Source organism: Thunnus maccoyii, chromosome 17, assembly GCF_910596095.1.
Source record: "Thunnus maccoyii chromosome 17, fThuMac1.1, whole genome shotgun sequence".
In the NCBI taxonomy this organism is placed as follows: Eukaryota; Metazoa; Chordata; class Actinopteri; order Scombriformes; family Scombridae; genus Thunnus; species Thunnus maccoyii.
Window position 1 is genome coordinate 25,391,224 of NC_056549.1, and position 16,491 is coordinate 25,407,714.

General features: G+C 41.4%; 1 protein-coding gene across 1 annotated transcript in view; it reads right to left on the reverse strand.

Moving 5' to 3' along the window:
• Window positions 1-16,491, reverse strand: part of tnfrsf21 (tumor necrosis factor receptor superfamily, member 21) — a 58,579-nt gene that overhangs the window by 31,187 nt on the left and 10,901 nt on the right. Inside the window, exons 2-3 of the mRNA XM_042391079.1 lie at window positions 11,629-12,346; window positions 7,229-7,810 (exon numbers count right to left, since the gene is read on the reverse strand). Coding sequence (XP_042247013.1) covers window positions 7,229-7,810; window positions 11,629-12,346 — 1,300 coding nt within the window. The remainder of the gene's footprint in view (window positions 1-7,228; window positions 7,811-11,628; window positions 12,347-16,491) is intronic.

Genomic DNA, 16,491 nt, shown 5'->3' on the forward strand with positions numbered 1-16,491 from the left:
AAACACTGAAAATTAGTCTTTAATGCCTTTTTAGTCTTAAAGGATTTAACACTGGTCTACACAGAATTGGTTTCATCTAGTCATGTTTCCACAGTGGCCACCTAGAGAATGAAATGCTGTAAGTTATTTCAGGAAATATTCTCTGCAATACAGAAAAAGGATGCCTTATTTATTACTGGCAACAGCAACAGACATGGGTGACCACCAACAACAGAAACTCATGCTCCATCAACAGAAAATCCCAGAAAAAAGACCTCACAGTGCAGGTCTTTACAGCTGGGCGATTAACCAAAATTATACCAATAGGGATGGGACAATTATCCGGGGCAGATTTTGTCTTTGGGGTGTATGTGGTGTATGACATCACATGTTACAGCTGTGGGGATAACTGTGAACACCAGACCAAAACCACTCACAGCATTTATTGTGAAAGGGTCATCAACCAGGAAAATCTGTTGCCAGAGACCATCCCTAAACAAAGACACCCACATATGCAACCACCTGTTATGACATCGCCAAGATTCCGTACTACTAGTTACATGAAAACAACTAAACCATCTCCATGGCAACTGAGCAACATCATCTGCTGAGGAAGGTCCTGCAATGTGATTGAAAGAAAACAAAACACAACACAAAAAAAAAAATAGCCTATTTTTTTTTTTTTTGTCACAGTGCTGTTTCCAAGCTCAAGAATTAATCTTCAAATATAATATAACCACATTGTTTTAGTTGATGCACATGTTTTGGCTTTGCCCAACATTATTTACCTTCTGGAAGTCAATTTTCAACTATTTCTAAATCATGAAAAACATTAAAAGCAAAAGCATCAAAACAAAATTATTGACCCTTCCCCACTCATTGCTTTCCTTGACCTCTCACGTAAAAATATTCCTCTCTCTAACTCCGAGAAAGATGCACTTCTTTTCTCCAGCCTAATCGCCAAACGGTTCATTCTCATGGGCTGGAAGTCAACTGAACCACCTTCTCATATACACTGGATGAGAGATTTAATGAGTTGCTTGCATCTTGAAAAGATTAGATATACATGACAAAGCAAGACCGAGAAATTTCATTTTATTTGGGATCCATTTATTTTTCTCTTCTCCTCTCTCAGTGCTGGTGAGCTCACTCCTCTGCTAACTCCTCAAGTCTAACTCACTCTCAACTATCCCCATTAAACTAAACCGACCTCATACCAACATGCAAACCATTTTTTTGTTTTGGTTTGCTTTGATTATTTCATTATATAGTAACTCTTTGTCAACTAATGTTATCTCTTGTCTTCTCATTTGCATGACAATAATAAAAAGTTTATAAAAAAAACCAAACAGTCAGACTCTGAATTTTGGGGACCAGGAATGAGAGTACTGATGTGACACAATCCCGCAAACTTCCTGTGAAATATGATCAAATGATACATGCACAGTAAACTGTTGTGTACAGGCTGGTAGGTGCAATTTTTCCACTGATGGTTTGATTACTTTCGTTATTTGCATCTGTTAACACAAGACTGTCCTACTGAGAGTGGTAGCGGTCTCTGGTACATTACAATTTACCGGAGGCTTATTTTAACAAAAGCAAAACAGCATTACAGTACTCATGAATAGTCAAGGTGAGCTGACAAGAGGATGACATGTTTTAGCAGATGTATTTGTGTAATTAACAAATTTTAGCACAAGTAGATTATGAATGAGTTAACACAGTGAAATATGGCCAACACATGCTGACAATTTAGTCAGGTAAAAAAATTATCAACTAGCTCAGTCAACTCTGGGTTTTCATATCCAGCTACTAGCATGTTCATGTGAAAGAGACTGGGTTGTTAATAACAAGATCAGAACCATGAGTGAAGTACTTCATGATATGAGATGAAACGGTGATACAAAGTACCTGAAGGAAACTTCTTTTTAGGGACAATAAAAAGTCATATTCAACAAAGTGAAATGTAAACAACAGCCTGTAATCATACAACAGAATAAGAGGATGTAGAAACGCTATATCTGACCCAAATGTTGCATTTATAATCATGGAGCCAATTAATAGTGTGGATCATTTTTCTAATAAAAGACAATCTTTCGTTTTCAATTCCAGTTATCATCACATAGTTGTCTCATGTTATTCTGAGCTGCAGTGATGGAATCAGAGTGTAAAATCATCCACACTGTCAGCTGTCACTCTGGGGATAAAATCAACTTAAACAATTAAATGCAACTAAAATCATCATGTGTTTTGTGTTGTAAAAGATTTTAGAAGCTCTGTTTTAAAACCAAAGTGGAAATAGAAAGCCTGGAAAAGACAATGTTCCAATTGACCTATAAAAATATGTATTGCTCTTTTTAACTTGTCACTTTATTGTAAACTTTTATTCATGTTTGGATCCTGTAGGAATCATGACTCTTTTTCTCCAGTGATCTGATTGGTCAGTGGTCAGGGTGTTGGCAGGTTGTGATCCGATCCTCTGAAGTTAACCTGGAGCAGCTTAACTGTTCAGCACATGGATGTTTTGTAAGAGTGGCCACTGGCAGTTTTGCAGTGAAAAATCCCCCTGCAGCCCAAAAAGCAATATCCCCATAGACCACTATTGTAAAAGAGACATCTATAAAACCGTTGATAGGACACCTCAAACTGTCAATTATGACTCTTTCTATTATGAATTTTTGATTCATGGAGGTTTATATTTGTGAAACTTTCCATGAGCCAAGAAAAGTGATTTAAAAGTCTATGACATCATCATAATGTAAAGTCTGTGGGCCAAGCGGGAACTCGCAGGTCCCCACCTCAAGCGGGGGAAACACTACTGCGCATATTCAGTGGGCCACACAACATGGCAGCAAACCTGGAAGCTAGAAATTGTTTTTGGCATATGCACCAGCCGAGCAATTATTGAATGGGTGCCATTTTATGGCCCGGTATCCAGCTCTTATAGTACATCCATGGTTCAGCATAAGTTATCATGGTGATGTACCCCAGTAAGAAATGAACCACCATCATAACCCTCAAAAAACCCAGAGTTAAACCTGAAGTTCCCTCGCTAACCCCAAATCCTGCTTCATAGTACAGGCCTCTGAAGAGCTCTTCCTATTTATTTTTCCTCTGTAGACAACATTATGACCATTTGGAGGCAACACTGACATATTCTCACTTTTTAAAGTCGATTTTCGCAAACTGTTGCCTATTTACACAGAGCAACCTTAGCATTCATTTGGTGCTGTGTTTCTGTCCAACAAATGTAAGTCCAATATTTGCTTTCATTTTAGCTCTGTTTTGGTCTCCAAAAAATTCCAAATGTAATATCTAGCTTTTTAGCTACTAAATGCTACACTCTGCTCACCAGCTAGTCACTAACTTTGACTGTCTGCCATTTGTTTCTGGGCAGGTAGCGTACAGTCAGTATATGAGCTGTTTCGCTGACAACATCACTGCTGCTGCTAGAAACAAGGTTGATGAGAGAAATATGATGGAACAAAAAGAGTAAACTTAAAGGCTGCAAAACCAAAACAATGAGCTTAAATATGCCAAAATGTGCCATATTGCTGAGGGGAATTGCGGAGGTAGTGATAATTATCTGTGGGTTCATCAGACCACACATCACTTTACAAACATTTTGATCCATTGTTAATGTAAAAATTGATTGCTACAGGGTTGAGGACTGAGTTGTTCTTTTGATTAGGCCATTGGCATTCACCACAACTGCCATATGCACTGGAACCTAGCTGATGTTTTGTGTAACAAAATACAGTTCATGGGTTGGTGAAAATCTGCAGTTTATCTTTTGTGATGCAAACAATGTTGCTTAAAATTGACTTGACTCTCTCCCCATACCTTTCTTTGTCAGGCATCTCAAGTGTCTGGGATAACTAGTGCTGCTAGGTAACAGCAGGGAAACCCCAGCGTAGTTAGCCAACAACGGTACAATACAACACTTCCCCCTGTCAAACCCACAACCCCCTCCTCACACACACAGTCACACACAACTCCTGCATCACTACCTCTCTCTCCCTTCATTTCCTTCTGTCTATATATCTCTTTGTCGTCCTGTTAGGGACCCGATTGACCCACTAATGTGCCTTGCCAACCAAACAACAACTCTGATGCAGCTGAAACCAGATTATTCCAGTTCTCTGTGGTCAGTTACTGAGGGAGCAGAGACAGAGAGAGAGAGAGAGAGAGAGAGAGAGAGAGGGTGGCGGGTGGCTCAGCTTTATCACAGCAGACACACACAAACACACACAGTTTTGAAGTAGAGTCGAGTGTCTCAGGCAGGAGGTGTCCCCTGAGTTCGGGTCTCCGTCTCTCTTTCAGTGTGAAATCAAGAGCTCAGCTGCAGGGCAAAATGTTCTCTACCTGTTGATAGTGTGTCAACAGACAGGAGCAACAGAGGAGTGTGGTGGGTAACAGTGGAAATAGAGAAAGAGAAGTGAGACATGAGAGAAAAAACAGAAAGAAGGAAAATAGAACAAAATGGAAATGAAGAGGGAAACATGGGGACAGGTAATTATTCCAAAATTAGACAGAGAGCAGACAGACAGAGGAAACAAAAATGAGGTAGAGATACAATGAAGTGAGAGGAAGAAAAGGCACATAAAGGTGGAGGTACACAGAGGAGAAAAAAAGCTGGAGATAGGAAAAGATAAAACAGTAAGTGAAACAGAAGAGGATTAGAGAAAGTAGTGAGTGAAAAAGCAAAGTTGGAAGGGAATATGAGTGGAAATAAAGGTCTGGAGAAGTGAAAAAGGAAACTGAAAGAAACTGAGAACAAGGAGGTAGAAAGGAAGAAGGACACAATGATGAAATTGGAGAGGAACTCAGAGCAGTAAGGCAACCTGAGTGTGTGTGTGTTGGGGGTGGATAGTGACAGCAGGTTGATACTACAACAGGGTCATGTCCTTGCTTGTGTAACCACTGCCCTCCACACCATGTGCTGCAGGGCAGAATTGATTCGATCAGATACCCACAGCGGTGCTATCGCATCAACAGATGGTTCTACACAGCTCAAGAACAGAACAAACCCATGTCATTACACTGGATATGGGACATCCAGTATGTGGCTAAAATTCTCTCCACGTTAGATGCTGACAAACAAATGGGTGACAAATCAAAGGAAGAACCAGTACAGATTTGAATGCTTGACCCCTACAGTGCGGAGATCCAATGACTCTGTTATGCTTTGGGGGGCATTTTGCTGGCATGGTTTGGTTCCACTTGTCCCCCTAGAGGGAAGCATCACTGCAAATCAATACAAAGTTGTTCTGAGTGATCACCTTTATCTTATGATGAAACTTTTCTATCTTGATTGGAGTGGTCTCTTCCAAGATGACAATGCCCCCATTCATAGGGCACGAGGGGTCACTGAATGGTTTGATGAGTATGAAAATGATGTGAATCATATGCTATGGCCTTCGCGGTCACCAGATCTCAACCCAATTGAAAATCTATGGGAGATTTTGGACTGACATGTTGGACTGACAGCGCTCTCTACCACCATCATCAAAACACCAAATGAGGGGATATCTTTTGGAAGAATGGTGTTCATCCCTCCAGTAGAGTTCAGAGACTTGTAGAATCAATGGCAAGGTTCAATGAAGCTGTTCTGGTGGCACGTGGTGGCCCAACATTTTACCTAGACATTTGATGTTGGTTTTTCCTTTAATTTGTCAACAGTCTGTATATACAGAGCCACCAGTCCACAAAAACACCATGACAGAACTGTGATCAGAAACACTCTCTAAGGGCATATCACAGTCTTGCATATTGCTCAGGAAGTTACAATGACGCCGATTGATCTCATAAATATGACAGCCTTTTTGACCCTTCTGTAGTGCAAACATGTTGCAGCACAAATATCAAATACGTAATCTTTACTAGTGCTTTGCAGGAGGTCCATTAAAGGAAGTTTTACAAGTCAGACCTCTTAATGTACACGCACTGCACTGTTCACAGCTATACTGCTAACTTCATACTCTCTGCTCTGGTCACCGCAGCCTCACCGCGTCACACTCTCTCTGATAACGCATTTTAGTTTAGAAAACAAATTCCCTAATGCTTAGGCCCGGCAGGGGGTCAACTCCGGCCTGGTGGGCTGCCGGGCTTGCAATACACTGGCGGAAACCCTGAAATGGGGCCTATAGTGGAAATCATCAAGACGGTAGTCATTTAGACTTGAGAGAGTTTGGTCCTATTACTTAGTTGCTAATTATAGCCACTATGTGTAACATAGTCTTTGATACTACCACTGGAGAGAGTCAAGAATTTTAACATATTCAATCATTCAATCAGCTTGACATTGTGTTGATGTCAACTGATTTCTTTTCGGGAAGGGGGGTATTTTGTTCTGTTTTGCTCTAACCAATCAGTAGCGAGTAACATATCCATCCTGTGGACCTCATTTTCCAGTAGGTACACTGGCTGTTGTGAGGACCAGTTAACTTAAAGATTTTCAAGACAATCGACAAAATTAAATAAGCAAATTTAAGACTTGATATTTATGGAAGTATTTATCAAGGATGTACCTAGCTAGTTAATAAGCTATGTATGTAGGAAGATGATGTGTCCAATCATATTTCCGTTTATGAAGCTCTGAATGGTCAACAACCAGAAAAACAGTCATCAATGGGTACAATACTAAACCTGTTCGAATGACTGAACAAATTGGAGATAAACTGAACAATTTCGGACAATTGGACTGCCACTGGTTTGAGTCATTGTTTCACTGGGGAAATTTTCTTAAGATGTAAATGGGAAACTCCTTCACCAACTACACTGAAGGTACTTTTGAATACCTGTTAGCTTAGGTAGACTTTTCCAACCAAATCTAGCTCACACTCCAAAGTACACTTTTGTGTGTGGGCGGGAAAGCATGGTATTCCTCTATGACGTAGATCTGCATGGCAGCAATGGGTCACTCCATTAAAAAAATAACCTTCTACTGACTGGAGCTGTCACGTCACTATAGGTGACAAATTAAAGAAAAGATGCAGAAAGAAGCGGAGTGATGTGTTAGAGAGCATTCTCAAACACCATCATCAAGAAACACCGTTTGGAAGAATGCTGTTCATCCCTCCAGTAGTAGTGTTCCAGAGACTTGGAGGATCTATAATGAGGAGCATTGAAGCTGTTGTGCAGGCTCATGGTGGCCCAACACCTCAGTAAGTCTTTTTAACTGTATGTCAAAACAGCACCCCATACTCTAGAACCACTCTGGTTAAAATACAGGAGACAGGGGACTCACCCTGTCCATTGGAGTAGTAGATCCACTTCTCTTTGACCTGCACTGGGGGCGCAGAAGGTTTCTTCTGAATGGCCTTCTCCATGATGCTGCTGGGGTCCTGCATGGGGCCCTTCTTCAGCACCCGAGAGCTCCGCTTCACGCTGCACACCACAATTACCACCAGCACCAGCAGGAGCAGCAACACGATCATCCAAGGGAGGTGCTCGTTGATGTCAAAGTGATTATGGGTGGTCGGCCGCGGGGACCCCCTGCGAGTGGGCCTGTAGGAGCTGGAGATCACACCTCCACCACCACCTCCAGTCCCCTGTCCAGCTACCTTGCTGATACCTGTCCCAACCTTGACTACCTCAGCATCCTCTAACCTTTCCATCCCCCTCTTGTTAGGGCCTGGCATAGGGTCAGAATTTGGGTGGTCCTTGCGATCCACCGATTGCTTGCGAGCTGGGGGCAGTGGAGTCTCTGTGGGTTCACGGTTTGGTAGGGTGGGATTGGTTGTCCTGCTGAGGAGTAGGCCCTCTGCTCGGTGGTCTTTCCCATCTGGGCTTTTCCACAGTAGAATGGCTGCTGACTGGCTGTAGGTGTCTGTGATGAGAGACAGAGGGATCAATGAAGAAGAGAGATGAGAGTGAACAAAGAGAGCAAGGAGACAAGATATTACAAAAGTAATGTCTCCAAAATGTAATGTCTCTCCAGTAAAGAGATGAGAGACAACAAAGAGACAGAGAGAGAGGGAATTAAATTCACTCACTCAAGAGATTTGCTTAACCCAGACAATGAAAACAGACGGCATCACGGGAGGGAATCCTAACACTTTAATCCATGTGAGCAATCTGGCACACAAACAGAAGTCAGAATAACCTTCCCTCTTCTGCTCTCACTCATCTGCTTCCTTTCTTCCATCCTTGGGTAGACAGTGTTCTCCAACATGGCATTTTACATTTACATTGCAATTTGCAATTATCAATTCAACAAAGTGACATAAAAATGAGGTTGAATTCAAGCCACTGTAGCTCAAGGAGAAGCCATTGAGAATAAGTGCTGCAGCGCTAAGCTTCAAATTCCACCTGACACAAGAGGCACAAGGTTTCAGAGGCACAAGTTTTGCATAAAGACTTAAGTGCATGACAAATGAGAGCTTTTATTTCTATGATAAGAATGAGACAGAGAGAGACAGAGCATATTAGGTTAGGTATCAGGGTACCACACAGGAGAAGAATTTTTATTGAGATTTTCTGATTCAAAGTGAGCATAGGACTTTCATTGCTAGCTAAAATCAGCTGATGTATCAGTCGGAGTGTTCTCAAAGGTTGTATAAATGGTGTCGTAATACAATGAAGACATTCGTACCAAGGCAGAGGAGCCTGTGACTTGGCGTTTGAACAGATATATTTAAAAAGTGACTGAGGGCTGGAGTGCCTTATCTCTTGGGGACTCATCTGATTTTGGGTGACTATCTTTTCATTGCTCAAAGGGTAATCATCAGTAAAAACTTCCCTTAACTACAAACAAAACACAATCTTTTTGTACTCCTTCCATGTGCTCCAGCGCCCTGCTCCACCTCGTAATCTCACAGCAGATGAACTCTGAATTACTCACCCCACAGTCTGCTCCTTGATCAAGCTTAAGTGAGGGAAAATCTAATAAGACTCAGGCTTTAGTTGGAGGAATAATTTGAAAAAAAGGGAAGAAATTGGGAGTGATCAAGTGGACTAACGATTCAGCCCAAAAACTCTCTGTAACCTCTTAAAATGGAAAAAGAATAGTTAGGGTTGCGTGTGTCTTTTGACAAAAACAGCAGCAGGGACAATGTTTTTCAGACATGTGAACAAACTCTAATGGTGAGTCGATATTAGTGCGTCGTTAACCTCTATTGATCATCGATGTGGCCGCTAACACCTCCCTGCTGCTCACTCTGTGCCAATGTAGTGCCGCTAATGGGATTGGAGTTGTATAATGACATTAGATCATAAATGGATGGCTAAGTGTTTTTAGGATTGTCACCTGGATATGTGTTAATCTTTCTAATCCTCTTGTTAGCAGATAGGTACACAGGTGCAGGTCTAATCCCCAAATTTAGGCTCATGTTTTGACTGGCAGCAAGAACGTGTTTAACATACGCAGCCAACTTTTTAGAATGGTACAGAAAATTTTTAAGTGATGTAACCACAGTGGTCCTCCTGAGGAAAAGTGTTCGCAAATATGTGTAATTCTACATGTAATATGTTGCAGTCTAAATACAACTATAGATTCACACTATTGAAATGCCATGTTAAGCGTCTTTATCTAGATATCTTATATTTACAAGGTTAAGATCAGAAAGAGCATAAGCTGGTAAATAATACCTAAAGTTCCACCTTCCAATTGGAAAAAACAAACAAATGCTAAAGCCTGATACTGTCCTGGAGTTGTTGATACATTCTATGAAACTTGGCAGTTTCTCTGAGCTTGCTCTGTTTTGAACAAACTTGCATTGCAACCTGACTGGCTAATCAACATTTCTCAGTAGTTGTGAATAATAAAGTGTGCCACCACCCATTCGATGATTTTTTTATATGCACATTTCTTTGTTTCTGTCACTGCCAATAACAACACTAGTTTTTCCATTTTCTGCCATGATGTGTATTTACTGGCATGGTGCTGTGTCCGGCCCAATAAAGTTCATTGCTTTGCAGGTACTGGTATCTCTTTGTCTTGGACAAGTTGATATATAGTTAAATATTCACAGCAAATTCTTTGCTGAACTTGCGAGGTTGCTAGGTGATGATTTGTGATGTAACTTCAAAAGCCTCGCTACATCTAGTTAATTATATAAAGTAAAATGTAGTGAATATAGGTTGGCTTTTATAACTGCTGTTACTGTTGTGTTAAGACACCTTTGTATACATGCTACAGCTCATTCTTTACTCCTGTTCCTCCCAGAACAAGGTTGTCTCCCCTCTTCTCCATTGACAGTAAAAGGCAGGTGAAAAATAACGGCCATCAGTATGTAACACCCCCACCCGCCCTCTCCTACTTTCCCTCTTACAGCACAGACGGAGTGAAATAAACTGGCTGAGGAGTCATCGATCCCATGCCAACACAAACAGCAGTGACAGTATTATAGGTGTGGGGGTCTGTGAGGGGAGGAGGGGTATACTGGCTATGGATGGTTGATTCTGAGAAAGACCGACTGACTGACGAGAGATGACAAGGAGAGAGAAGGGCAAAGAAGAAAACAAAAGATGAAATGATTTGTCATGTTCCCTGATCCAACACATCATCAAACTGAGGACAGAAGGGAGGAAGAAGGAAGAAATGAGGTGTAAGTAGTGAGACAGAAATACCCATAACTCCGCCTGACCACAAATAGTAGCATTCCTGACGTAGGGAGCTGCCATCAGTTTGTTACCATGCCTACGAATATCCTTCCCTTTAGGAAATCCCAAACGAGAGGACGTGTCATTGATGTAATGATACTGCCTCTGCTAAATGCCCACCACATAATCATCTGAACATGATAAAATATATACATATCATATGAAAAAATCTTTGGCATTAAATGAATTCAATGAACTGAATGACACAAAGCAACAGTTCCGTACTGTAGTGTAGGAAAGAAAAATCATTTCAACCAAATTAACCAAATAAATTTACAGAATCTTTTATTCACTCTTTTTTATGAAGGATAGGATATAAATCCATAAGTCAGAACAAATTACTGCTAGTTTAAAAAGTATGAATAATGTTATGAATAGAGCTGGAAACAGGGAGGCAGTTAGCCTAGCTTAGCATAAAGACTGGAGGTAGGGGCAAACAGCTAAAAAAATGCATCTCTAAAACTCACCAAATTTACATGTTGTATCCTCTTTGTTCAATCAGCACACAAACATGAAATGTGAAAACAACAGTTTGTGGTTTTACAATAATAATTTAACAATAATTTCCATATTAAGCATCTATCGATCGTCTATCATCTATCGTACTGGGCAGATTGATAAACATCTGTTCATCAAGAAATAGTAACAGCACGGAACTCCCACAAATTATTGGTTTTACTTTTCTGTAACAATATATGTGTTAATTAGTTGGCATTAGAGGTGTTGGTAGACATATTTTTGAACTCCCCCCAGTTCCCAGTCTTTTGTTAAGCTCTGTTAATTGCTTACTGGCTCCAGCTCCATATTTGATGCATAGACATGATGGTTTTGATCTTCTCATATAATTCACAGGAAAAAAGAAAGAAAGTCTGATTCCCAAAATGTTAAGCTATTTCTTTAAGTTTAAAAATCAGTGGAGAAAGTATATACATACGCTGGCTAACTCTTGTTCACCTAGGCCTAAGAATAAATACAAATCATTATAAAATGACAAAATCATCAACATGAGGAATAGCAATGAAGAAACAGGGTCCCTATTCTCACCTTTGTGTGAAAGTTCCGCCAGTAATGATGATGGAGAGGATGAAGAAATCACTGGTTCCTGTGCAAGCACAGCCCGAGCAGGCCCCAGTGGGGTGGTTGTGAAAACAGGCGATGATGAAGAAGAGGAGGGAGCTGTAGAAGGTGGGCCACAGACATTATCTGTCTCTCTTGTCCCTGGTGCGAGTAACACCAGCCCCTGAGCTTGGCAGTCTGTGTGGGTTCGGCACTTTTCGGCACTCGACTCCACATCTGAGAAAGTCCCCCTGCTGCATGGCTTACAGAGCACATCCTCTTTTGCGCTGCCCCGCTTTTTCACCCTCTTCCCTGGAGGACACAGTGAGTAGGGCTTACACTCGTTGCCACCATCCCCCGATAAGAAGCTGCTGGGGGGACACGTGCAGACACGGTCCTGGGTGGCAGTGCAGGGTACTTTCTCGATGAAGCCTGCAGGACACGGAGCCCGACAACGGTGGCATTGCTGGACCCCGTTCTCGCCCCGTGTGAAGGTACCTTCAGGGCAGGGGCTGCACTCCCTCACGGCTGATAGGGAGCAGTGGACGGACACATAGGTGCCTGCCGGGCACTTGTCGCAGACCAGCTGGGTGCCCGAGTCTGGATCGGTGTGCTGATAGTGGCGGGGAGAGAGGAAGGGCTGGTCAGCTGGGCTAGTTGTGGTCAGAACCCGGGCTGAGATGTCAACCACCACTGTCCATAAGAGCTGAGGAGAAGAGAGTGTGGGAGTCAAAAAAAACACAATAACGGCAACAGTACTTAAACATATTGACAATATATTTATGCAACAAGACAGAAGCCGCTTATTAGGGGTTTCTAATAACTTCATACACCCTAAAATGCTAGTCCTGGAGTAGCAAAAAAAACAACAACAACAACAAAAAAACATCACAAAATTGCAATATTGCATATTTCCAAATGGTCCGCCTGAATGACTGGGCATGAATGCTTGGAGGGTGTCATGTTACGATGCCCAAAGGCCAGAAGATGACCAAAGTCACAAGGGTTTATCCTCTTGGGAAATTGAATTAAAATATCAGTTAACTTGTGTAAAAGGTTGATATGATGGTCTAATGGTGGCATTAGAGTAGAGTTAATTGTCATAATCCTCTTAAAACCACATCAAGATGAAAAAAGGAATTTTAGCCAAAGGGTGGCAGTGGAGGAACATTCAAGGGGTGACCAAAATCTGGAGGAATCCTCATCTGGAGACCATAAATATCCACATCTTTAAAGGCAATCTGACCTGCAGTTAAAATACCACTGATTGAAGAGGGCTGAACAGATGGGTGGATGCATGAATGGACAGACAGATGGACAGCTGGCTGGACACAACAACAGACAGGGGCTCATGCCGTCCTAAGTGTGACTACTGTTCACTCTGTTTGCCTGAAAGTATCTTTGATGTCAGGTCGTACACTTATTAGGTCACAAATTTAGACCAACAAAACCAAAGCAGGAAGTCATGAAATTCACAACTGCCTCCTGACCAGCGACTCATTTCTTATGAAACACTGGGGGGCAGGGTGGTAGACATGACTGTGCCGATGTCAGGTTACATGGATTCTGAAAGGACTGATTTTCATTATACCTCATGCTGCTGTTTAGGATCAAAATCAAGAAACTCATTAAATCTAACCTCATTTTATTTACTCACTCTGCTGACTCATCTTGTCCCTCTTAAAGTGTCCGATGGTGTGCATTCACTTTACAACCACAGCTGAGAATTTATCAGAGACAAATGACTTGGGCTCTCCTTTATTTATTTTTCCAGGCTTCCGTATCACCTCTGCTGGGAAGCCGACAACTCACAGGGTTTAGGGGAATAAAGCACACATGTCTATGTTTATACACACACACACACACACACACAAACTGAGTCATGTCAAAGCAATAACATCAGGCAGTCCGATGGGTAGAAGACTGTCTCCAATAATGCTATAGGGCTAGTTTACTAGTTACTATGACAACCTCATTGTCAACAGGGCACTAATTATTCTCTTCCTCCTGTTTTTTTTCCAACTACTTTAAGGAATGTGTGTACCAGGTTGTTTGACCAGGGAACTCCTTCTCCTTTCTTTTTATTCTGAATGATTTAACTTGTCTTAACTATTTCATTCAGATTTTTCACACAGAGTGTACAACAGTGAACGTATTCATTAACTTAACATAGTCTTTTTTCCCCAGTTTTTCTTTACTTTAATTTTTAAAAACCTTGTATATATGTGGTGATGTCATGATGTCACAGATGATGTCATCTAGCAACTTTTGAGCAGGCTTAAGCTACTTTCAACTGAAAATAGCTGGCAACATGGCATTCCAGTTTGTGAAGATACTGACACAATATTCATTATTTATTGTGCGGAGCCACAATATAAACATTGCCTGCCACATATTGATGTTCTATTTTTGGAGCAGCGCTCTCGTTCTCTCTCACAAACACATGACAACGGACCAGGCTGTGAATAGCATGATGTTACACACTCCAGTGGGTGGCAGTATGCACCTTTAATGTTGGTTTGTAGTCCGCCAGTAAAAATCTATATGGTAGTTAGCTTTTCCAAGCTTTTCCCCACAGAAAAGATGGCTGGCCGAATCAAACACATCTGCACAAATCTGTCCAAAACTGGTGCATTCGAGTTTACTCTGATAAGTTAGTCTATCTACTGTATGTTCTTAACACATTCTCGGAGGCCCAACTCTTCAAATAGGTTACTAGCAAACATGCAGGGCATGCAGCCAAGAGTTGGAAAAAAAAGGACAAAGTGTGCAAAAACTGAACGAGTCCAACTCTAGACAGCTTTCTGCGCCTGTTAGCATGTTAGCCTGTGTGCGTTTGTATATATGTGTGTGTGTGTGTGTGTGTTGATGGTAAGTTAGTAGCAGCAGCTCAGTACATGTGAAGCCATCATCTCACCGGTGAAGTTTCTGTATGGATTTAAACGCGCAATATGTAATTTCAGCCACTAGGGGGTCTCTCCATCAAAACAATGACAAACGACGGAGTGTGATGACGTTGTGAAGTAGCATGGGATCATGGGAGTTGTTGTCTTCATTGTTAAACAACCAGCTTCTTCGGGTTAGGATTACGCCCGTGTTCATCGTTCGGAATGTTTTTACCGGGAGCCGAATCATCCGCAGAGGTCTCCTTCTCTCCAAAACGAACAGACCCAGTGATTAAAACAGGTAAAAACATTGAATAAAGCAGTTTCACATTGAAAATCAGTGTTTCTCTGACACTATTCGGTTGATTAATTCCTTATTGTTTGTCAATTGATTCATATATGTGGTTCTCAAGAAATAATAAGCAATCGGTCCGTTCTGAAGAGAGACGTTTTGAATGGGCACTGCACTAGTAATTCATCTTTTAATAATTAATTATTGCATTAATAATTTGATGGTAGCTGACCCCCCCAGTCAGCTACCACCAAATCTAATTCTGTGGGAAACACTGCACTGTGGGGTGCCAAAGTAAAAAACTTTCTATTACTGTGCATAGTGGCTTTAACTTTATAGGTTAAATTAAGCTTGATTTGCATTCTATTTTTCCTAATCTATGTGTATCACAGTTTGTGAATCTGTAACTAAAGTATATCAGAAACTTGAGTCAGAAAATATCAGTTATGGCTGGAGAAAAAAAACAAAGTGTGACCTGAGATTTCATGTAGGATCACCAACTATTGTGTCACAACAGGAATAAAAAGCGGCATGAAGTACGAGAGAGAAATGTGAAAGATGAGGACACGGTGGCGGAAACAACAGAGACAAACACAGACAGAGATAGAGACAGGTCAGACTAAATTCGGATATGCGTGCAAAAATGTGTGTTTAAGTGTGTTCTTCCCCGCAGAGTGTGTGTACTCAGACAAATGTGAATGGAGACTAGCAGCTTGTGTGTGTGCATGTGTGCATGTGTGTGTGTGTGTGTGTGTGTGTGTGTGTGTATGCAGAACAAACAGGGCTGGTGGGGTTTGAAGTGATGCACTGAGGGGAGAATTTTGCTGATGACGCATGTGAATGTTTGTCATCCATGAGGGCTGATCGAAATCTTCCACTAAACAAAAAGCATCAGTTTAGAGTCATGCCAGTGTAATACCAGTAGTTTCTTAAGGGAGTGGAGGGAGTCAAGGTCCATAAATACACCACACATACATAAATCATGAATTGTGTTTTGATGTTTTTTAGTCCTTTGGACACCTAAGTGGTTTGAATAAATTCTATTGCTGAGGACATTGGGGTCAGTGAGGTTTTTCAAGGGAAATTGTGGGATACAAAAAAAGTTTCCCCACAAACTCTTAAATAAATGTTCAAAGGAAGACAAAATCATTTTATGATTGGTGCTAAGGAGAATGCTGTCCATTCTTTCAGTGTTCCAGTGCCCTTTCACCACACCACCAATTTGGCTCTTTGTGTTCCTTCCCAGAACCTCATCCATAAACATCAGAGCATGTTCTCGACATGCTGCTCATAACTCAGTTGCGTCAGTAACATCAATGCATTCATTCACATCCACGTTCAAAGTCAAACACTGGTAGGGTGTGCATGCAGCAGTAAATGGGAACATTCTGCTTGTTACAGGACAATGGATGGTCCCCCCATGGCTCTTTCTGCTTGTTTGTTGAATTTTATTATTGAAACAGCATGCCCTGCCCTTTACCATAACCATAATTGAGGTGTATCACTCACTATTTAATGTGAGGCTGTGGAAGGAAAGGCATGCTGGTATTAAACAGGAACTTTCTGATGGTTTAGTGCAGGGCGCATAAGCGTTTCATGCTGATACCCATGGTGCAGATTTTGTTTTGTCTGGAGGAGCAGACTCATTAAAAAATACCAAGAGAAATGAGCTTC